This window comes from Chelonoidis abingdonii, chromosome 1, assembly GCF_003597395.2.
Source record: "Chelonoidis abingdonii isolate Lonesome George chromosome 1, CheloAbing_2.0, whole genome shotgun sequence".
Taxonomy (NCBI): domain Eukaryota; kingdom Metazoa; phylum Chordata; order Testudines; family Testudinidae; genus Chelonoidis; species Chelonoidis abingdonii.
The window spans coordinates 225,032,755-225,057,582 of NC_133769.1; the positions used below are offsets into that span (position 1 = coordinate 225,032,755).

At 45.8% G+C, this 24,828-nt stretch overlaps 1 protein-coding gene across 1 annotated transcript in view; it reads right to left on the bottom strand.

Moving 5' to 3' along the window:
- PDK3 (pyruvate dehydrogenase kinase 3) overlaps positions 1-24,828 on the bottom strand; it is a 120,820-nt gene that overhangs the window by 43,567 nt on the left and 52,425 nt on the right. The window contains exon 3 of the mRNA XM_032772419.2: positions 13,095-13,166. Coding sequence (XP_032628310.2) covers positions 13,095-13,166 — 72 coding nt within the window. The remainder of the gene's footprint in view (positions 1-13,094; positions 13,167-24,828) is intronic.

Here is a 24,828-nt window from a genome sequence, read left to right on the forward strand (position 1 = left end):
CTTCTAAGGCCTTGTTTACACTACAGAGTTTGTCAACGCAAGTTACGTGGACGATCAAAAACCACTATAATCACATTGTTATGTGAATGTGCACAAGCACTCTTTCCATTGGCAAAGCACGTCCACGGTTGCTGCTCTAGCATTGACAGTGAGAGCAATGCACTGTAGGTTGGTATCCCACTGTGCTACTCGCCATTTTCTGCAGCTAGCAATTGTGGGAAGGCGGAGTGGATCACAATGCATCATGGGTGCAGACAATGTCCTATGATGCAGTTTTTTCCATCCCATCATTCCATAGGCTTCTGACTGCATTCTGCAGCATTTCCAACGGCCCCTGTTTACTGTGCACCTGCCATCTCAGTCTGAATGGATGGATCCTGCACTGTCATCTACTGTTGTGGTCACTGGTCTGAACATATTGCACATAGTCATGCAGTATATCACAAGCTCCCAATCTGAACAGGAATCAGAAGTGCCTGACCTGCTGTGTGCCATGGAAACAAGCAACACTAGATTACTTTTGGCATTCATGGAGCAGCTGCACATGGTGGACCATTGATTTTGAGCTTTGGAAACAAGCATTGAATGGTGGGATCGTATGGTGATGCAGGTCTGGGATGACGAGCAGTGGCTGCAGAACTTTCGGACGCAGAAAGCCACCTTCCAGGGACTGGGTGAAGAGCTCGCCCAGCATTGCAGGGCAAAGACACCAAAATGAAAGATGCCCTCTCAGTGGAGAAGCATGTGGCAATCGCTATGTGGAAGCTGGCAACTCCAGACTGCTACCAGTCGGTCATGGTTTGGAGTTGAGAAATCGACCACTGGGGCTGCATTAAATGGAAGCATACAGGGCTATTAATCACATTCTGCTGTGAAGGACAGTGACTTTTGGAAATGTGAGTAAAATAGTGGATGGCTGTGTGTCAATGGGATTCCTAGCTGAGGAGGGGCGATAGATGGCACACACATCCCAATTTTGGCCCCAGACCATTTTGCGATGGCGTACATCAATAGAAAGAGGTACTTCTCTACGGTACTATAGGCACTGGTGGATCACCATGGGCGTTTCACTGACATCAATGTGGGGTGCACGCATCTTCAGAACACTGGCCTGTACAGAAAGCTGCGAGCAGGGACTTTCTTTCCAGACCACATGATTTCAATGGGGGATGTTGAAATGCCATAATGATCCTGGGAGATCCATTACTTCCATGGCTCAGGAAGCCTTCCAAGAGAAACCTAGACAGAACCAAGGAGTGCTTCAACAATAGGCTAAGTAGGTGCAGAATGAGAGTAGAATGTGTGTTTGGTGGATTAAAAGCATGCTGGCACTGCCTTTTAGGAAAGTTAGACCTAAATAAGGAAAATATTCCCATGGTCATAGCAGCCTGCTGTGCTCTCCATAATATTTGTGAGGTTAAGGGTGAAAAGTTTCCTCTGGGGCAGAGTGTGGAGGCAGATCACCTGGTGACTGATTTTGAGCAGCCAGATACTAAGGCTATTAGAGGGGCACAACGGGGGCTATTCGAATCATAGAGGCTTTGAGGCACCATTTTGACAATGAGCACCAGTAACGTGACTTTCTATACAGCACTCTGCCATGCTTTGTTAACTTGCCACCTTGCATGAAAAATTTGAGGATTCCTGACCATGATTTGTAGTTCAAAATGATCCAATTGCCACTGTGTATTAATTGCTGCAGAACCACCGTGTGTAGAAGACAAAGATTGAGTATCTTTCAGAAAGTATGTTTTTATTAAATACCAATTAACAACACACGCAAAACACATGGTGGAAGGGAGATAACAGTGAAGGGCAGTGTAGGCTCTCATAGCTTTGTGGAAGTCCAGCTACCATTTTGGAAGCTGTCTGAATGGGTGGAGTGAATGGGGTACCAAGATGGGCTGGGAGGTTGCAAGGAACGTGTGGGAGCAGTTTGGAAAGTTCATGGCAAGCAGTTTTGCATCGGCGGGGGGAGGGGGGGCGGAATATCGAGCATGCGTGTATTCTGCCTGCAGCGTGATTAGGCACTTGCACATCTCCTTTTGCTCCTCCATCATTTTTATCACCCACTCCTGGCTGTCCTTTCTGCCTTGCCTGTCTATTTTATAATTTTTATTTAAAGTCTTTCTCCACACCCTGCTTTCTTGTTTTTCAGCCTCTGAGGATTGGAGCACCTCTTGAAACATGTCCTCCTTACTCCTCCTCAATCACTTTCTTATCTGGCGGAGGTGCTCCACAAATGTATAGGGGGTTCCCTGAAAACCATACCTGCAGAAGCACACAAAACAATAAACAGAAGCATGATTGTTAGTGCACTCCAGCATCAAATCATTATGGTAAAATACACATCTTTTTAAATATGAATCAGTTTCTCACTGCCCCTTGGCAAACACACAGCTCGGTGAATGCCCTAAATATGGTGAATTCAGCCCAGGGGTCAGGATGCTCAAGATGGGGCAAAGGGTCTAAGTGGTTTTTTTAAGAGGATCATTGTAGGAGACTAGGCACAAAACTGTAAATTCTGCCACCATTTTCCACAGCCAATATCTCAATCCTGAGGGTAAGCATGGATGCAAGGGTGCATCTCATGCATGCGTGGGGCTTCAGATCAGGTCCTTATGCTGCTCGCTTGTGTGGCACTTTGGTCCCTGCATAAGGGATTGCAGGAAAGTTTCCTACAATGTAGGAAGGAAAAGACAGTTACTCACCTTTGTAACCGTTGTTCTTCGAGATGTATTGCTCATATCCATTCCAGTTAGGTGTGTGCGCGCCGCGTGCATGTTCATCGGAAGATTTTTACCCTAGCAACCCTCGGTGGGTCGGCAGGGCGCCCCCTGGAATGGCGCCGCTATGGCGCCGGATATATGCCCCTGGCGACCCAGCCGCCCTTCAGTTCCTTCTTGCTGGCTACTCCGACAGTGGGGAAGGAGGGTGGGTGTGGAATGGATATGAGCAATACATCTCGAAGAACAACGAGTTTACAGAGGTGAGTAACGTTCTTTTCTTCTTCGAGTGCTTGCTCATATCCATTCCAGTTAGGTGATTCCCAAGTCTTATGTAGGCGGGTGGGTCAGAGTGAAATATGGCAGAATGTAAAACTGCTGAGCCAGAGGCTGCAGTATCTCTTGACTGCTGAACCAGAGCAATGCGAAGCAGGGTAGGGACCGAGGACCATGGAGCTCCGCGATAGATCCCGTGGGTAGGTACCAGTCAGCAAGCGGCAGTGAAGCCTGAGCCCTGTAGAATGCATGGTGATGTGGCTTGAGAATGTGAGCCAAATTAACAAGTGCAGGTGCACGTCAATCACCCAAGATGAGTCCTCTGAGAGGCAGTAGCCTTCCTTGGTCTGCTACTGCGACGAGGAGTTGGGGGTTCAAATGGTTTTGTCCACTCAACTAAATGCGAGCGCTCTACAGACGTCCAGGGAGTGCAAACTGTTGTCCCCATCGCGTTGAGTGTGGTTACAATGAAAGGCCGAAACACCTTAGGAGGAAGCCAGCTTGTGCTAACTGCACCTTGTCTTTGGTAACATAATGTTGGCGGAACCACCGTAAGAGCCTGAGCTCGAGGACTCGTCCTGGCCGATGCAATTGGCTACGAGGAAAGGTCCTTCCAAGACAGGTATAGCAGCGAGCAGGTCGCTCACGGGTCGCAATGGAGGAGACATAAGTCTGGTTAAACCCAGGTTGAGGTCCAGGTTGGGGCCAGGCAGCGTACCTAAAGTGTACTAGCGCTCCAAGCTTGAGGAACCTCGAAACCATAGAGTGTGAGGACACAGAATGACCACCTTAGCCTGGTGGAAGGTAGAGTGGCTGCCAAGTGTACCCGGCATGACACTGGTAGACCCTGCTGATGTAGGCCAGAGGGCAGTCCAAAATAGAGGGATCGAGACCTCGGTAGGGTAAGATTTAAACATTCACACCTGTAGGAGAAACGCTTCCACCTGCCAGGTACGTACCAGGTGAACGGCTTCCTGCTACCCCGATAGTCACGTAGCAGCCACACTGTGGGTAAGCAGACTGCAGGTCCGGGTGGCGAAGTCTGCCATGGTCCGGAGGTATGAGGTCTGGGTGGAGTGGCAGGTAATTGGTTGGCTATTGCAGGCCGAGCAACGTGGCGTAGGCAGTGCTAGCCTGGACCACGCTGGAGTGATCATGATGATGCGTGCCCTGCCCTGCGAAGTTTGAGCAGGACCCAATGAGCGGGGGAACGGTGGGAAGGCATAAAGGTGTTGGCCCTTCCACGGCATGAGGACAGCGTCCGAGTCGGTCCCGGGAGAGACTCTGGAAGGAGCAGAACCTCGGACATTTCGTATCTTGCGGTAAGCGACAAAGGTCCATATGTGGGAAAAACCCCAGGTCTGCAACGAACGCATCCCGTAGGGCAGGGTGACCACTCAGAAACAGGAAAGACCTGCTGAGTTGAAGGCCAAGGAGAAAGGATTGCTACCAGATTTATCGATGTGGCTATGCAACGTCCCAGAGATGGATGGCCTCCTGACAAAAGAGGATGACCTGTCCCCTTCCCAGGTGTTTATGTAGTACATGGCCGTTGTGCTGGCTGTAAACATGAGATGCCACAGCCTCGCAGCTGCTGCTGGAACCCCTGGCAACCAGGCGGACTGCTCTCATTTTTGGACATTGTTGTGGAACGCCAGCTCCTGGGAAGACCAAGCCTTAAGCTCGAAGGTTATGAGGTGGCCACCTGAGCCGGAGATGACGCATCCATCATCAGGGACAGTGAAGGCTGAGGAGGATGGAGCGGCATCCTGCCCACACCAGGGAGGTGAGCTAGCCACATTTTGGGGCCTAGGGTGCTCGGGGATGGTGACTATCGTGACCATTGGGCCCTGTCCGGGCGGTCACGCACGATTTGAGCCAAATTGGAGAGGACAGAGGCAGAGCTTAGCATGTTGGTTACAAACTAGCAGCAGCCACGCGGGAAAAAAACCAGGGACCGAGCAAGTGCGAGCCGAAGTCGTTGGGAAAGTTTGCAGACTCTCGATATTGGTGCCATCCGCTGAAACCGTGGTGTATAACGATCCGGCTAGCTCAGGAGTCCAGAATAGCCCTAAGAAAGTCTAACCTCTGCAGTGGAACCCAGAAGTGGTGTTTCCATAGCGATATTCAGGCCAGACTAGGAATAGTCTTGATGATGCCCACCGCTGAGGTGACTGTGTCTTGCGAGTCTTCCATCAGATAAAGCCATCGTCCAGATAACGGAAAAGCTATATCCGGACTCGGGGGGTGGTGGCGACTCGGTCACCATCGTGGTTAAATGCGCTGGGCATGCAGAAGCCAAACGCAGGACCGGAAACTGGAAGTACCCGACGGCTGAAAGCGGCGGTATCTCCTGTGCGGAGTGGAACGATGCACATGTGAAAGTACCGCGTCCTCATAAACGAGGGCCGCGCTACCAGCTCCAGGATGCAAGGACAGGTAGATGTCCCAGGGATCCATGCGGAACTTCACACTTATCATAAACTGGTTGAGTCTCGTAGTCTAAGGATGGCGAGACCTCCATAGAGTCGGGATAGGGAATAAGGTGAGTAATGCCCTCTCCTCGCGACTGCACTCTTGTAAGACGGAATTGCGCCCGAGAGAGTCCTGAACGGGACAGGGTGGTTGGAACCAATTGGAGTGGTACCGCATACTCCACCATGTGTAGGGGACATGCGAACTTGAGTTAACTGGACCACGCCAAGAGGCAGTAGGAGTGGGCTCCAGCCGTACCGGTACGCCACCTCGGGTGATTCGAAGTTCGTCTTGGTCCCCGGTCGTGATGCGAGGGGCCCTTGATCTTGGCCTCTAGGGTCCTGACCGTGCGTCGCGACCACCTCAGCGCGCGTCAGCCAAAGTCCTATCTGGGACTAGGCACAGAGATGTGCAGGTGTTGGGACGTCAAAAGCGCTGCAGTGGGTCGTCGGCGTTATGCACGCTCGAAGAGCGGCATTTAGACCTGTTGGCCCTTCAGGCTTTGCAGCCTGGGGTGATTTCACCGCAAAGAGGCCTTTAACAACAAATGGTAAGTCGTGAAAGGCCGGAGGTTTGAAACCTGAAGCCATGAGATGCTCCTCATGGTAACGAGGCCTGGAGAAGCTCTGGCCGCCATAACCATTTTTTTCCCTCTCCTCCAAGAGGCAGGTGGGAAGCTCTTGGCTGGGAGCCCTTGATGGAGAAGCTCCATCCAAATTTATTCACGCCGTTATCCAGGTGTTATGATTATAGGGCTAAGCAGGGCTTATTGATTTGCCACGCAGGGCTATATTTTGCCCCAGGCCCTTGCAGAATACACCTTGCGGCTGAGTAGGGTCATTCGCCTAGCCCCCTTCGATTTCGGGGCTGGCGCCTGTTGGCCATGCCGTTCCATTTTTTCTTAACCAAGCTGAATGACTAGTGAGCAGGGGAGGAGGACGGACAGACAAGTAGTCATACGCCTCCATAGAGTATCGGCATTCGCCTGGATGGTCCGAATAAACGGGTAGGGCCCCTCTAGTGCGGGGCAACTGCCGAAAGAAGGGTCCACTACCGGGTCCCTACTCCAGGACCTCCTGGGCACCTGGAGGTCCACATTGAGCGCTACCCTCCTTAGGAGGTCCTGATGGGCTCTCAGGTTGTTGGTGGGCACACCAGAATCGCGGTCCTGAGCATAAGAGCTGTCCGCGTGGGAAGACACTGATGCGTGTCCGGATGGCCATGGAGGTGCTGAAAAATCATGGGCAGAGTCTCTGACTCTACCAGACCTTGCCCAACTCGGCACCTGGGACTGGTACCGGAAGGCATACTGGTACCTGGAACGAGATTTGGACCTGCGACCAGAGCGGTGCCGGGAGGTCAACCGAGATCTAGTCACAGTGCCTGTAGCGGTGCTGGGAGCCGGAACGGTGTTGAGATTATCGGTTCGGTGAACGGGACACCGACCTGTGCGGCGAGTGCGACCCGTGCCGAGGAGAACAGCATTGGGACTGCAAGTGGCTTCCGGAGCGGGAGCGTCGACGGGACTTGGAGCATCTGGGGGACCGTGATCATGAATGGTGCCACTCTGCTGCGCCGACAGAGGATGGTCGTATCAAGGAGGCTTGCCAAGAGACTGTATTACCCACACCGGTGGTGCCGGGGGTTCAGGCAGCATCTATTCTATCATGGCAACGAGATCCCTCGCCATTGGAAATGTCTCCAGCGTGGAAGGAACAGTAAGCTCGACCACAGTGCATACCGGGGAGCTGTCAGGCACCGGATTCGACAGCCCTCGTGGGACCGGGATCGACGGTGCTGACGTTGCCAGTGCCTCAGCAGGTGTCAGTGCCGGGCGATCTGGCTTAGACAGGCTCTCTGTCTGCGGTGCAGTTTGCATGGGAGCAGTTTAGGAGCAGCGAGCTCGACCACGGCGTGTGCCGGGGAGCAGTCAGGCACTGGATTCGACGGCCCTTGTGGGACCGGGATTGACGGTGCCAACGTTGTCGGTGCCGCGGCAGGTGTCAGTGCAGGGCAATCCAACTTAGACGAGCTCTCTGGCTGCGGTGTAGTTGGCACGGAAGCAGCAGGAGCAGGAAGCTCAACCACGGTGTATGCCGGGGAGCAGGCACGCATTGGATTCGATGGCCCCGCGGGACCAGAATCAACGGTGCCGGTGTCATCAGTGCCTCTGCAGGTGTCGGTGCCAGGCAATCCGACTTAAACGAGCTCTCTGGCTGCAGTGCAGTTGGCACAGAAGCAGCAGGAGCAGGGAGCTCAACCACTGCGCACGCCGGGGAGCTGTCGGGCACTGGCAGGAGGAGTCATGGGCTTCCTCAACCTCAGGGAGAGGGAGCAGTGCTGAGTCGACTTCGGTGCCGGTAATGGCCGGTGCCGGCGGGGTCCGGTGCCGAGGAGGTGCTTCTGTCCGCCGAGTGGCCAGCGCTCAGTGCAGAAGGTGGAGGGTAAATGAAAAGTGCCGCTGCATGTTGTTCTCAGCTTAAAAGCCTTGCAAATGGGGCACGTAACTGTGAAATGCGATTCTCCGAGGCACTGCAAACAGGAATCGTGCAGATCTCCTGTCAGCAACGGCCTTGGGAGGCCAAGCACGGATTAAGAACCGGTGAGCCGGGCATGGGCTCTGGCACCGGTTGCGGGGAAGGGGTTACTCCCCAAACCCCGCTAACTATTACTAACTATGCTAGTAAAGAAAAAAAACATATAAGTATATAAATATATATATAAAAGGATTATAACTATATAACTATATACACAAGAACTACGAGTAGCTAGGAAAGTGGAGGTCAGCTAAGCTGCGCTACACTGTTCCAACGACCGACACGGGTGGTAAGACGGAACTGAAGGGCGGCTGGGTCGCCAGGGGTATATATCCGGTGCCATAGCTGCGCCACTCCAGGGGGCGCCCTGCTGACCCACCGAGTGTTGCTAGGGTAAAAATCTTCCGACGAACATGCACGCGGCGCGCACACACCAAACTGGAATGGATATGAGCAAGCACTCGAAGAAGAACAAAGCAGCTCTGCCAAGGAACCTTAGGCAGAGAATCAGTGAGTACCTCCAGGAAAGTTTCCTAGAAATCTCTCTGGAGGATTCTTGTGAAATCTCTGTGCACATTAACACTGTTCCGTTGCTCCACAGGGGAATGTGAAGCACACACAAACACAGCTAGTCTCATACAGATCTATCCCTTCATCCACTTCTAGAATATAACAAAGAAAAGGACAGCTCTACTTCATATGCAGCATCAACTCAAGAAGATCACTTACCAGAGCTCTCAACGTGTGCATGCACACCAGAGAGAGTGTGCTGGGATTGGCTCAAACCCTCATGGGTTGAGAAGAGGGTCTGGCTTGCCATGGTACCGGATGACCCTATCGCCTGTCCTATCTCATCCTCCAACTCAACCTCTTCGTCCACAGCCTTGTCCTCGGGGTCGAGTCCACTGTCTCCAATCCTGCTGAAGTATCCATGGGGCTCTTGACAGTGGATGTGGGGGTCACTGCTGAGGATGGCATCCAGCTCCTTATAGAAGCAGCAAGTCTTCAGCGCAGCACCCGTGTGACCATTTGACTCTCTTGCCTTATGATACACCTGCCTCAGATCTTTTATCTTCGCATGGCACTGATATGAATGTTGTTCATAGCTCTTCTCCAATATGCCACGAGAAATCTGACTGTAGGTATCGAAGCTCCTACTGCTGGAGTGGAGCTAAGACTGCACCTCCTCTTTCTCAACCCCCCGCTGGATCGATCGCTCCGGAGGTAAGTGCAGACATGCCCTTCGGGATAAAAGGAGAGCAGACGCCTCAAAAGATTCCCCCCTTTCTCTTTGCCCATAGCATCAACACCCCCCGAAGGACAAGGAAATTAACACTGAACTGCGGGAGGGATTGTGGCTGAAAGGCATCCAGCAAGACTGCTGAAGCATGTGGTGAGAGAGATCTTTGCTTGGAATAAATTTAATTTGTTAAATTAGATATTAATTGCATTTTTCCTTTTATTTTTTATAACCAATTCTGACTTGTATGCCTCATTACTTGTAATCACCTAAAATCTTTCTTTCTGTAGTCGATGAACTTGTATTATCTAAACCACTGTGTTTGGTTTGAAGTGTTTGGGAAACTCCATTCCAGGTAACAGGATTTGTGCACATAATTTTCTATTAATGAAATGATGGACTTTATATGAGCTTGTATTGTCCAGAAGGAGAGAGCTGGGCACTACAAGATGCACATGTCTGCGGGAAAGTCTGGGACTTGGAGTTTGCTGGCGTTGCCCTGCAGCGTAACTCACTGGTGGCTGGCTATAGCAATCAAAGTAATATCTGGGAGTAATTCACATGCTGAAGGCTGCGTGTGAGCTAAGCAAGAGTGCTTGCTCTCACAGTAAACAGTATAAAAGGCACCTCAGGCTGGACAAGTGAGTGGACACTGCTGTTCAACAGTCCAGATTGTACCCTGGGTAATGTCACATGTACCTCTCTTAATGAGTAATAATGTATCCATTTCCCCTAAAGATGCTTTCCCCTTCAGCCTACATTGCTGATTGTGAAGGAATGTTCCTCTTTTAAAATAACATTCACCATCTCCCATCTAATCAGCAATTCTTAAGTGCCTCCACAAATGGCTCATCTAGTCTTTCAAAATGACATCTTACTTCGCAAAATAAGCAATAATGTGGAAGTCTTAACGGACCACTGCCTAATCCCAAATCTAAAGAATTTTAAAATAAAGAAGGGCTGTTCTTACATACTCACCTCCCCTGATGATTGCGCAAGCATCCCCTCTTCAAAACTACTTTAATGCTTAAGGCTTCAGAGATTCTTTTAAATAGATTAGGCCTTTCTGATTATGTGTGATCTGTAACCACTGAAATCTCAGAGTTAAATGCCAAGAAAAGAGAGGTTTCAGTCCTCTGCTTCCTAGCTGTGAATGGCAAAATCATTTTTTGGTTGCAAAGAAGTACAGTAACATAAAATCTTATTTTCTCTTCTGCAAATAGAGATATAGTGCTACAAGGAAACAAATCTGAATTTCTTTATGTTTCGTATCAGAAAGCATGCCTGCCTAGAAATCAGAATCCTTCAGCAGTACAGAGGACAACATATATTATAAAGGAATCCTTAGTTATTTCTAGGATGCAACTGCTCCTCCTCCTATCTTCAAAGATGCTTTACTTCACTCTTGAATATATTTCTGTCTATGAACTAAGATAGTTCTAAACGTTTTTTAAAAAGGCTAACAACCTGAATATATTTATATTTATTTGAGTTTATCATGTTTCCTTAATCTTGCTATGTCCCATGTCTGTCAAGTTGGCTCCTGATCTTTTCACTTTAGACTGTAGAAGAGCACCAGTTATTCAAACAAAGCTCACATAACACCAGAATGGAGAAATTTATTAATATTCTGAGTTAGTCACTAGTAACCAAGTTTTTAAAATACTGCATATCGTTTCACCAAGACCAGAGTAAGTAACAGTGAGTTGCACAGAGCAGGAATTCTTAGAAAGCTGGTTAAACCTAGTCAACTTCATGTGCTTTGGCAGATGTGCATGAAGGTAGAATCAATAAAAAGAGGAGGAGTTCTTTACTCTTTCATTTTATAACTGCCTACCCAGAAACAGTAGCTACATGAAGACATGCTGAGATTATGTAACAAGATCCATAGTAGATCTTAGTAGTCAATACATTTGGAGAACTCTGTTGGCAAATAACCTTGTATTTTTCATGAAAAATCTTTCACTGATGCCCCCACTCACAGAGATTACCTAGCATTAACCCTTTTGGAGCAAGGCTGAAGAGCTCCATAATTTGTAAACAGACCAAAGGAGCAGTTTTACCAAAACGTGCATCAGATTTAACTTCTGACCTGGCTTTTGTATCAGCACAAGAGTGTCACCACAACTTTAGCAGAGTAAGTGTGGTAACCTTCTGTAATAGCAATTTCTGAGTAAGTCACAATTCAAGTGACTATCCATTTAGATTACTACTGATTGGATATGTTAACCCTTTTTGACCCATCCTCAAACACAAGAAAAGAGTTATGCAAAAATTTTCATCTCTCCACCTAAAAGAGGAAGGCATTTTTGATATCCAGCGTACAGAGAAAGTCTTCCACTTGAAGGATTTAGAATGAGAGATAGGCAGAGGGACTCATTTTAAATGGAATTTGTATACAAGTTGAGTGAGAAATTTGTGATGAAGTTTGAGAATCGCTTAAAAACCAAGAATGAAACATGAGGACATACCTTATTTACCTTTTTAGAGGAGACTATAGCTATTAGAAATGTCAGTTTAAAGTGCAGTTCTGGTCTACACAGGAAAAAACTAAACACGACATCTTACTCAACAGATCAGCAACAAGTCTAATCCGTTTACTTTAATGACTAAAAGAATTTATAACTTCAATTCTGTTAGCATTGCAGAACCAATATAACTGAGGGAGCATCAGCAGAGTTTATTCCTTCTTATGCATCATCCACATAATTGTCTACCAAGTTTCAAATGAAGGGCCAAATTCTGTGTTCAGTCATACCTGTGTAAACTCAAAGGAATCATACGGTTTTGCAGATGTAATGGAGAACTTTTGGAACTTGCTTTCTCCTCAACTCTGTAACAGTCCAAGTCCATTAGCCTTCAGAGTCCTCACCTTCTCTCCCTTGACTATGAAGATATGAATGTAGGACAGGGCTGAATAGCAGTGGTGTTGGAGTCTGTTGATTAGTTTTTGTTATATTTATGCTGTTGCTGGGCTATATATGATATGACTTTGGGTAACTGATGGGTCAGACTATATATTAGTATATTTTTAAGAGAGTGTCAAGGGTACCTACAGTATTGGATGGACTCTCTAAATTGCAGTTTATTAAACATCTAAGATAAATAAAAACACAGAATCTACAGAATCTTTCCTTTAATGGTATTGATGCATGATCAAGAAAGGAGCTAGTATGATTTTCTCATCGGAGGTAGAGTGTTTGTTACTGACAGTAAGAAAATCAGAATAAGATTGATCTTCAGTGGAAGTTGTGGCTTGCTCTTCTCTGGTCTGAATTTGGCCCATGAAACCTTTCACTTCAAAGTCACTAGTCTGAATTCAGCTCTGATAGATAGCAATGAAGGGTTAAATCCTGTCCCCATTGTAATCAATGGCAACACTCCCATTGTGTGTCCAACAGTGACAGGATTTCACTCGAAGTAATTTTTATTGCCTGGTAAGTGTTCTGTTCCAAGTTATATATCTGTGTGAAATATTAATATATTAACATAATATATTAAAATATTATAACAGAGTACCTGAGCTCGAGGAAAACAAGAGTACTTAAGTAGGTTTTTTAGTAGTACCTTTAGTATACCTTTATTTATATATAATTTTTTCTTTGATATATCTTTAATTTAACACATTATACAGTATTGCAAGTTAGCAACTAGCAGGATACAGCATAGGTTGTTCAAACAAACTTAGATTTTATGTATGAGTTAGTACAAACTCACTCTTTACCTGAATTCTACACTACAAATTTGATTACTTCTGTGCTGTTACAATAAACAGAAATCTTGGCTTGTAACAGATCATTTTACGATAGTAGTTTTAGTTTAAAATAAATCATTACTTACTTATCCAGAATATGAGGATCCTCAGGGCTTTTATTTTCATATTCTAAAAACTCAAGAAAACTTTGCATGTACCTGAAATATAAAGAGAAGTGACATTAAGACCTAGGGGTAAAATGTTCAAAGACACCTAAGTAACACAGAAACCCACTCAGACAGATCATATCTGGCCATGGCACACTTACTGAAGAAATATCAGGACTTACCGAAACCATCCTCAAGCCACTCACCACACAAACGGCCAGCTTCCTTCAAGACTCAACTAACTTCCTCTAGAAACTCCACAACATTAACAACCTCCCTCAGAACACCATCCTTGCCATTGCAGATGTCACCTCCCTATAGCCCACATCCCTCACAATGATGGCATGACCACCTGCCTCGCATATGTACAAGGCAATGGACAACACTCACTATTGCCCAAGCATACTGTCAAACTCATCCATTTCATCCTCACCCATAACATTTTTACATTCAACATCCCTTTGTCCAAACCCTAGGAACGGCCACGGGTACCAGGATGGTTCTCCAATATACGACAACCTCTTCATGAGATACCTTGAGGAAGAATTTCTGGACAAATGCACCACGAAACCAACTATATACCTTAGATACATTGATGATACTTTCATCCTCTGGACAAAACAACCTAAATTCCCTCACTGATTTCCATCACAACTTCAATTATCACAATTCCATTAAACTCTCTCTAGAACACTCCCGGCACCAGGATCAACTTCCTGGACACTCTGATCAGTTTCAGCAATGGAACCCTACTGACCACTGTATATAAGAAACCCATGGCTCATCACACTTACATACACAGATCAAGTAACCACCCCAAATACACCAAGAAACCTGTTATCTGCATGCAGCCAGGCACTCAGATATCATAGAATATACTCAGTGGAGAAAGTCCAGGATACAGACCTTAACACACTTAAAATGCCTTCACCAAATAAGGCTACTCCCCTAGAGAAGTAGATTGTGTCATGGAACAGGCCACCCAAATACTACTCCAAGAGAAACTCCTTCAAAACAGGAAAAAACCCTCTGATCGCAGACACCTAGTTGTCACCTACCACTCCATACTGGAATCCATACAGGGTATCATTTAACAGTTACAACCTATACTTGTTGGGGAACACATCTTGAAAGAAATCTTTCACAAACCCCCTCTTCTGGTCTTCAAACAACAGACACCCCTGCCCCACAATCTCACCAAGCTCATTATCAGAAGCAAGTCCCCCACAGACCAGGACCCACCAACTCAATGCAGCACCAGACCCTACCATAACTGATGAAAAAATTGCAGACATATACAATGGTCAATACCCTCCAACACACTTTTCAAGATCCATGGGTCATACACATGCCTATCACAATATGTTGCGTACCTCATCTAGTGCACTAAATACCCCAATAACTATTTAGGTGAAACCAGACAAACACTACACTTTTGAATGAATTCACAGAGAAAAATGATAAAAAAGACAAGACACCATATCACCTGTGGGCAAGCACTTTTCACAAAATGACAACTCCATATCTGACCTCTCAGTTCTCATCCTCAAAGGAAACCTACACAACACCTTCAACAGACAAACCTGAAAGCTTAAATTCATAACTTTGCTCCATACTAAAAATCAGGGTCTTAATACAGACATTGGATTTATGGCTTGTTCAACAATCTGTAACCCAATAACCTCCCTTTTTTGTTCTATGACTGCAGCCATGTTAACAGGCTACTTCACCCCGAATAGTATCTTATAATGTGTTAACTACTTATGTTAAACAATCTGTTATAACTTGTATTTAGCTGTGACATCCTGAGTAGGTTTATCAAATCCAAAGAAGAGCTCTGCATAGCTCAAAAGCCGTCCCAGGGCAACGGGGGTGGCGGGAACTGCAATCAGCCGAACCTGCCGACATGGCGGGTAAACAAACTGGCCTGGCCCAGCCCACCAAGGTGCTTAGCCTGGTGAATCGTGTGCTAGAGGTTGCCGACCCCTGACATATACAGTACACAAAAAGAGTTCCCTACAAAGGCTGCTCCAAAGTGGGACAATTCCAAGAAAAACATAAAAAGGACAGTCAGAATTAGCATGCATAAAAAAATCAAGAATTTAAAATCAAAAAAACAGATATCCACACTTTTAAATTAAAAAATCTAATTTAAATAACCAATTTCTTTAAATTAAATACAGATTCATTTTTTAAAAATAAATCTATTCAATATCCAATTTAAAATTGACAACCTATGTTAAGGCAAACCTATTATAAGCCCTAAAAATAATTTAAATACCAAAAATAATATTAAGCAGTACATGTTGCCTGCCAAGTTTTAAGGAAAGTCAACCCATTAAAATAGTTGAAGTCACTGGCTAAAGCACCTGAAATAGGCGGTCTTGGCAATATGCATCAGAGCCCAGATTGCAGGTATCCGTGGCAACTGTGATGGTAAGGAAGATAAAAGCTCTCCTACCCATGAAGCTGTTGGAACACTCAAGTCTCCTTTGAAGACTGTTTTCACTGGTATGCAGTAATACACCAGAGTGCTGCAAAGATCTCATATTCAGATGAGCAAAGGGTGTGACACAGGTCATGAGGAGACTATCAGGCCCAACAGTCTTAGGAAAAGTTGTGTAGTTGTTCCAAGATTTGCCAAGGAGTCTTGAATTTTCAAAAAAACCCATCTCTCTTCTGGAAGAAAGTCTCTGGCCCAAATGGAGTCCAGGACAGCTCCGATGAAGATAATCCTTTGCACAGGTTGAAGTGAGGACTTTCTCAAGACTGGAAGAATATGTAAATGTATAGGATCTGAGGAGACTCCTGTTAAGAGTTGACCCTTCGGAATCAGTCATCCAGATATGTCGGCAAATATTCCTGGGTATCTGAAGTGAGCAGCAACCACCACAAGCCAACAGGAAGGACTCACTTGGTAGCGTCTCGTCCTCACACAAAGAATCTCAAGTATTTGATGTGAGTGATTTCCAAATGACAGTAGATAACTTTTAAACCAAGAGATTCACACTAATCTCCTGGAGATAATGAAGGGATAACAAATGACCATCCTTAACATGAATGTAGCTGTTGAGGTTTTTGAGATCCAGGATCAGCCTCAGAGTGCCCCTTTTCTTCGTGATTAGAAAATAGTAGAAAACATGGCCCTGAGACTAGAGTGCCAAAAATGTGTTTTGAGTCCTGTGTCAGAAGACCCTGAAATAGAGGCTGGGCTCTCAGAACCATTGATGGGCCTGTCACAGTATCACACTGTGGAGACTGAGAAATCACTGATGAGCCTCAAGCCTCTTCCCCATCGAGCAGAGGAAGTGAAGACATAGGAAACCACACACTAGGTTACCCACTGGGTCTCACCCAGACACAGAAAGGACTGGACATGGGTGCTTGTCTCAAGTATGATCACTGGACAAGAAGAGCACCTCTTGAAGCCCTTACATAGTGCCAGTGAGAGCTGAAGGTTCATAGCCTTCTCTTGTGCCATCTTATACATGTCTAAACTTTTACAAAAAATAGCTAGACTACTTAGCTAGACTAAAGGAAAGGGTAGTCCAGAAGAAAAGGTGTGTTCCTTCTGCTCTCTGCAGTTGTGGCAAAGAAACTGAGGTATACGCCACCTTCAACACAGAGTAAGACAACATCACCACACTAGTACAAAAACTCATGCACTCCCCAGAAAACACTACTCTTCAAATAATTCTGCAGCTCAATGGCAGGGGCGCTATATCTGAGAAGTTGGAATCAGAGGCCTCCAAAGTTATTTTTCTTAACCTCAAATCTAGGTTTTTCAAACTTTCTACACTAACCTTGTCAGATGGTTCAAAGCCCCATCTAACTAGGAAGTGGAGGGAAAAAAAGTAACCCTAACTGAAACATATATCCAAGTCATCTGCAGCTGTTTCCCTAGCAGCTTGTAGCACCCTAATGCACAGAATGAAAAATAAAGATTAAGAATGCAAACCTAGTCAGAGGGGATTTGGGGTGCACTGAAACTTTGAAGATCAGCTCAAGTCCTTGAATTGATGCTGTTCCATATTTTTCTTTTATTTTATTTGAAGTAGTTTTTCAAGCTGCTTTCAGGCACATTTATTAAACATCTTTTTGCTTACCTAAGAGCAGTGTGAAAAACTATTAAACTTCAGCAAAATAGAAAGGTATAAAACTGAACAAATTTACTTGAAATGGAGATGCACAATTCTGATAAATTAAGTATGTTTCATTATCCAAGTTATATTCTTCCCAATATACTATAGCAGAAACTGCCTAGACAAACAGAAAAATGGGCAGAAAAGCAATTCATTTCTATAGCATAATCTGTTGATACACAAGTTATTTCATTCCACGTTGCACTTTCCTTTGATCATGAACATGGAAAGACAGATTTGAGTAGCTGAATGTGGGAACAAGAAGGGATTTACGCCTGGACAATGTCTGGCAACATTTTAGCAAAACATTACGTATAGTGACTCCTTCCTCCTGCTAAGTAACAAAGTACTATCCAGTAGTGGTGTGCTGTACCACTATAAAATAGACACATACATTATAGGATTTGAACTTTCAAAAAATAACTAGCTGATTGGCATAATTTATAAACACAAAGCCAATTACACTTTACAGTTCTGGATGTGTCACTGAAATCACTGATCACAGCCTGTACAATCTTAAAATTTGTCTTCCTCTTGGCATTGAAGTGTGTGTGTTTTCCAATATTTCATTACAACTGTCTTTAAAAAAAAAAGCAGCTCAGGAATATTAAACATCTGCAGTGTTAGGGTTTTATTTTTTTGTTAATAAAAGTAAATTCAATATGGTACACTTTCAGGTGAAAGCACTGTAAGAAGTGGTCACACTATCAGCTCCTAAATTTTCTCTTTATTGTTTACTCTACATTTTCTTTACTGGTGCTAGGAGTATGTAGAAATAGAAAATGGTAGGCCAATGCCCCTGCTAAGGTTTTCCTTTAGAGCCCATCTCTGTTGTACCCAAGCACTGAACAAATATACTACATCTTCACAGCAAGTCCTGTTAGTACAGTCTCAGTGTGTGCTGCGAAAGACTTCTTCACAGCCATCTCCTAAATGGCCATGGCTTCTCCACTTGGGTCAAGCATCACGGATTATTTTTCCACAGAGGAAAAAAATGAATTAAAATTAGCATATGTTACTATATAGAAGACGAGTACTTACTCTCAAAATGTGTTACCTATTTAAACCACTCAGTTAAAATAGACATTTTGAAAATGACTGTGTAGGGCTTTCTGCAAATTTTTATAAATTTGTCACCTTCAAGACTCCTAATAGCACTCTCTGTTGCTTTCCCTACCACTCCATTCCACCAATGATGCTAGACTCTACTATCCATTGGCCACTTTTCACACCTTCACGTTTGCTTCCATACTGCACCTTACGCTTTATATACCCTCTGAAAATTTGCCTATAAAGACCCACTTCTCCCAGGAAGCTAGGAAACTGCCCACCTACATTGGCTGTATTAGGGGCCAGTGAGGATTACTGGTAATTAGTCATATATTTAAAAAAATAAAAATAATTTGGAATCATCAAAATGTAAACAGGTCTATGTAACTCTATAATCTTATTACCATAACTCTGATCCTCTTTTTCCTTCCCCTCCAATTGCTTTAACACAGACTTACGCCTTATCTTTACTTAGATTACATACTCTTTGGTATGGAGTTTGTGTCTCTTGTTTGGGCTACCCTCATGACAGTGGGGCTCCGGGGCACTACTGTAATACAAATAAATAATTTAAATTACTGTTAACTATTGCAGTATTGATTGGCAGATGTTGCAAATTAGCAAATGAACAGATTAATCAAAAAATGAATAACGCATCACATGACTGACTTTGTTCATTTATTTTGTCAAATGTTGTTTAGTTTTACTTGTTTGATAAAACCTGGCAGCATACAAATAAATACAGTATCGTATCTTTCATAAAAATAGTAAGATTTTAGAATTACAACAGCTGTTGACAAATTTTGCTGAAGTAAGAAGACTATGGTTCGGGGAGGGAGCTGGCATTTTATAAAGTGCACCATTTAGCTAAATGTACATTAGTAAAACTCTGCTGTATAAAATGCAGAAACATCTTTGAATAATGCTGAATATATCTTTGAATAATGCTTATAAACAAACAGTTACTAACCTTCTCATAACTGTTGTTCTTTGAGATATGCTGCATACATCCATTCCACCATAGGTGTCTGTGCGTCTTGTGCACCAGTGCCTAAGTTTTCCCTAGCGGTACACGTAGGGGCAGCCACGCCTACGCTTTGGCTTCCCTCATGATCCAAGACAAAGGTATAGAGCAATGTTTCCCAAACTTGGGACACCACTTGTTTAGGAAAAGCCACTGGCGGGCCGGGCCGGTTTGTTTACCTGCCACATCCGCAGGTCTGGCCGATCACGGCTCCTGCTGGCCGCGATTTGCTGCTCCAAGCCAATGGGAGCTGCTGAAAACGGCCCAGGGACATACTGACCACCAATTCCCCCAGCCCCCATTGGCCTGGAGCGGTGAACTGCGACCAGTGGGAGCCGCAATTGGCCGGACCTGCGGATGTGACAGGTAAACAAACTGGCCTGGCCTGCCGGGGCTTTCCCTAAACAAGCGGCATCCCAAGTCTGGGAAACACTGGTATAGAGGATGGAGCCACGCTGCCCATCCTTGAATTCCTTCGTACTGGAATCCAGGTGATAGACTTTGATGTGTTGGAGGAGGTGGTAGGGTTGTGTACTGGACATACGCAACACATCTCAAACAACATCCTCACGAGAAGGGGAGTTTTTTCTTCAAGTGACTGCATATGTCCATTACTCTGCAGGTGATTCCTAAGCTGTTTTCAGTGGACATGGGTCTAGCAGTCTCATCGGAAGAGGGACTGCAGGACCGCTTTCCCCACAATTGTGTCTTCCTTTGCTGTGCCAGTAACTGCATAGGCTCTCTCAATTCTATCGAGAGTAGGGACAACTGATGCAAGAGAAACCATATGGAACTTTAATTTTTGTATGTATCTGCTAGGTCCAAAGGTATAGAATGGCTCTGACAACCCCTCTGGCTCTAGGTATTAGGAAATACTGGGAGAAAAAACCCTGATCTGCTGTTGAGGAGGTACCTCCTCTACAGCTCCCAAAGAATGTACAGATTGCAGTATAATATTTGGAGACGGGTCTTTGAAAAGGGACTGGGAGAGACGCAGAAGAGAGGGATATAAAGAAACTGCAAGGTATATCCCAGTATCATGGAGTTTAGCACTCATTTGTCTCAGGTGATAATCTGCCACACACTTAGGAAATAGGATAACTGGCTCCCAAAGAGAGAAAAAGGGCCAGAAAGATCCAAGCTGTTGGGTATGCTGTCCTTGACTAAGACATAAAACAGGAGACTTAAAGGTCTGTGGCTGACTGGAAAAGTGACTGAAGAGGCAGAAGCAGGAGGCCTTCTTCTTTGTGATCTTTGTTTTCACCTATGGTCAGGTTGTCTGTAGGGATAGCCTGAGCTGGAAATGAGGATGGTGAGCATTGGCCTGCTAAACCCAGGATTGTGAGTTCAGTCCTTGAGCGGGCCACTTAAGGATCTGGGGCAAAATCAGTACTTGGTCCTGCTAGTGAAGGCAGGGGGCTGGACTCGATGACCTTTCAAGATCCCTTCCAGCTCTGAGATAGGTATATCTCCATATATTAAATATTAAAAAAAAATTTGTCCTCTTTCTGGCCAGCGTGCATAGGCCTAGAGGCTTTAAGGGTATGTCTACATAGCAATTAAACACTTGTGGCTGGCCTGTGTCAGCTGACTAAGACTCAGACTGCAGGGCTGTAAAACTGCGGTGCAGACATTTGGGCTTGTGCTGGAGCCCAGGCTCTGGGACCCTCTGGTACTTCTGCAGGAATCCCCGAAGACCACAACCACAAGGAACTGTGCAGTTATTGATGTCACCATGATCTTCGCTGCAGATTCTGCAGCATCTAAGGAAGGCTGCAAAGTAAATCAAGAAACCAAACACCTTTCCACCAAGAGGCACTAAAACTCTTCTTTGGAGTCATCAGGCAATTTATTTACAAATTTAGACACTGCCTCCAAATTTGAATAGTCATACCGAGCCAAGAGGGGCTGGTAGTTGGCAATGTGAAGTTGTAATCCTGCAGCTGAATAAATCTCTCTCCCAAAAAGCTCAAGCTTTTTTACATACTTTTCTTTTGGGGTAGCCTTAGGTCTACCTCGACAGTGTCCTTCATTCACTGCAGCCACTACCAGTGAACCTGGGATAGAGTGAATAAAAATCTGTTCCAATCACTGGGATGGAACCTGGTATTTGCGCTCTATGAGCTTAGCCATTGGTGGAATAGATGAGTGGGTTTGCCAGCGTAACCTGGTTAACTGAATTATCACCTCATTCATAGGAAGGGCTACTTTCCCTGCAATAGCCGAGTGCAATATGTCTGTAAGCTTATGCAAATCTTCCTCCATCATCTCCATCTAAATACCAAGATCTACAGCCACTCTTTTCAGAATCTCTTGGTAGCTTTATAAGTCATCTGGTACGATGGAGGAAGCTTCCAGTATCATAATCTCATCCAGTGACAAGGATAATGTAATCAGAGGACACAAGGCAGAACCCTCATGAGGCTGATCTTGCATCACTGAGGTAGACAGCTGGTCCAAGGAAGGATCCAGAAATTTGATATCCAGAAGCTGTTTGGTACCCAGTACTAGCAGTCTCTCAATGCTGGGTAGGGAAGACTCCCTTCTCGTGGTCTGCTTCTATGAGAAAGAGGAGATATCCATCTCAATGCTAGAGGCATCCCCACAGGCACCCAATATGGCCAATAAGGGAGCTGATACGGCATCAGAGGCCAATTGTGCCTAGACCAGGTTTACCAATCCTTCAGTCTGCTCATGTCAGAATACTTTCTGTGAAAGTGGGAATGGGTTCTGGAGGAAACCCTGGACTCTCTGAAGTAGGAGACATGGACCTACTTTGGACTCCAACAGGGAGTAACAGTACTCCTAAGGTCATGATGGTGCAGTATCAGGAGATATCCTCTGATACTGGGATTGGAATCTATGTTAAGACTGTAATACCAGGGGTAGCATCAAAGGCTTCCTGGCTATTAGTACTGCGTGTTGAGGTGAAGCAGGTACTAGGAGCGTAGACACTGTCAATGAAAAAATCACTGAGGATGGTACCAGTCTTGAGACTGGTGAGGCTGTAACAGACTCCAACATCAGTACCGAAGACTGCGCAAATTGTGACAGTTCTGGCAGAGGACCTTTGCCTTGAATCAGCAGGGAGAGTGGTACCAAAAGGCACAGCAAATCCTTCACGGCCACACAGATCTCTGGTATTGTCAGCACTGAAATGGATAGTAGTCATTGCTGCTTATACTGGGACAATCTACTGTCATCACCAATGAAAGTCAGTCTTGACAGTCCTGGGGCAGGCACTGGTGTCAACAAGTCAGTTCTGAGAGAGCCACAGTGGGCCAGTACTGGAGAGCAGTGAGCCTAGGGACATGCTCTACCTTCAATAATGGAGTGGCCTTCCACTGCCGAGGAGTCCCAGAACTGAGGACTTTGAAGAAACTGATACCATCTTCTTCTTAAGCTTCAGACAGGAGTGGTCGACGCTCTTATGCTTTCTAAAGGACAGCCCCAGGGGAGGGGATCTCCTATGATTTCTGTCTGTTGGCAGGGCTGGGGGGGACATGACTAGATGGAGTGGTTAAAGAGCTCCCATGACCCAAATGAGTGGGTTCTGACCCTAGGCAAAGAGCAACCTCTATGAGACTGTATCTAAAAGATTAGATCTCTCTCTGCTGCTTTGTTCTGTATTTGAAGCACTGGCAGATCAGACACCTGTAGTACTCAAATAACCTCACCCAAGTACTTTGAGCAAGGAGAGTTCAAGTCACTAACGGGCATCGCCTTATGACAGGGAAAGCAGGGCTTTTTACTAGAACCCCTTGGCACCAGCTCTTCAACTACTTGATGAGGCCCAGAAAGACCCACATAAAGAAAGTAAAATAAAGGTTTAAAAACAAGAATAAAAAGAATAAAGAAAGAAAACCACCAAGAGAGGCAATAGCAAGTATCCCTAGTAAAAGTTAACTATAAAAAATATTTGAAATAGATATTCACCCACAAAAGCTTATGCTCCAATACATCTGTTAGTCTATAAGGTGCCACAGGACACTCTGTTGCTTTTTATAAAAAATATTGTTCACAGAGGAATGTTTTTTGACTGTAAAATATTGAAATTCTCTGGCCACTGATCATGGATGGTAAGAAAGAACTGAGGAATAGGCAGGGTGGCTCCACTCTTTATACCAAGGATGGCCAAACTTACTGACCCTCCGAATCGCATATGATGATCTTCAGAAGTTTGAGAGCTGGGGCAGGCCTGCCGCGGCTTGGGGTTTCAGGCCCACAGGAGGCATCTGACAGGGCTCTGGAATTCAGCCCTGCGTGGAAATGGATCTCGGGACTTCAACTCCGTGGGAGGCGCCTGCCAGGACTCAGGGCTTCAGCTCTGCACGGATGGAGTCTTGGGATTTCAGGCTCACAGGAGGTACCTGCCACGGCTTCAGGCCTCAGCCCTGTGAGAAGTGCCTACCTGGGCTCAGGGCTTCAGCCCTGTTCCTGATGAAGCACTGAGCCCCAGAAGGCATGCCCTACAGTGCTGAAGCCTTGAGCCCTCCCTCCCTGCTGGGTAGAAGACAGAGGCGATGGGAGGGAAGACATGGGGGGTAACGTGTCCTCTGAGAGTTTTGCCAGGGTTTGATGGCCCCACTCTGTCACAAGGTGCTGCTGGGTTCCCTCCTTCCTGCATGGCAGCTGCTGAAGCCGGCAAGCTGAGAGCTGTGGCCAAGGGGGGAGAGAGGGGCAAACAGATGGGAGCTGCAGGGAAAGCTATGGCTTTTGCTGCTGCCTCTCCTTATGGAGATAAAGCACTGGCTCTCCACATTGAGCTAACATCTGGGAGCTGCAGGGAGGGGTCACTGAGGATAGGACCGGGGGTATCTTGAGGGGGCATGACTCAAGCTGTTGAGGGGGGAGAGAATCTTTAAATTGTGACACCCCCCCCCATCAGAAACCAGTTGTCTCTAGCAGAAGCCCCTAGCTCCACCACGTCACCACAGGGCAGAAACCCTGGGCTCCCCACATTCCCCCAGTAGACGGAGAATCAGGGCAGGAGGTTTCAGGTGGCTCCACAAGCTGCACAGTAAAAATGTCGCAGTTTAGCCATCCCTGCTTTATACTCTCAGCTTAAAGCATGAGGGAAGCCAAGGCTCAGGTGTGGCTGCCCCAGTACTGATGCATGAGACACACACACACACTTACGGTGGAACAGATACATGCATTTACTTGAAGAAACTTGACTTAAAATACCAAATCATTAAAGATGTTGACAAGCATGCTTGAAGCTGCAACCACCACCACTGTAATTTTACATGCAGTTCTCCTATCGACAGCCAGCAAAATTCATGCATCCTTGCCCTTTGGGAATGCCTTACTTTTAAAAGCAAATGAAATGTGATGTTTCCCATTTATATTAATTCAGTATACACAAAAGTCTAGTACTTCTTATGACAAGTATCAGAGGGGTAGCCGTGTTAGTCATCTGTAAAAGCAGCAGAGAATCCTGTGGCACCTTATAGACTAAACAGACGTTTTGGAGCATGAGTTTTCGTGGGTGAAT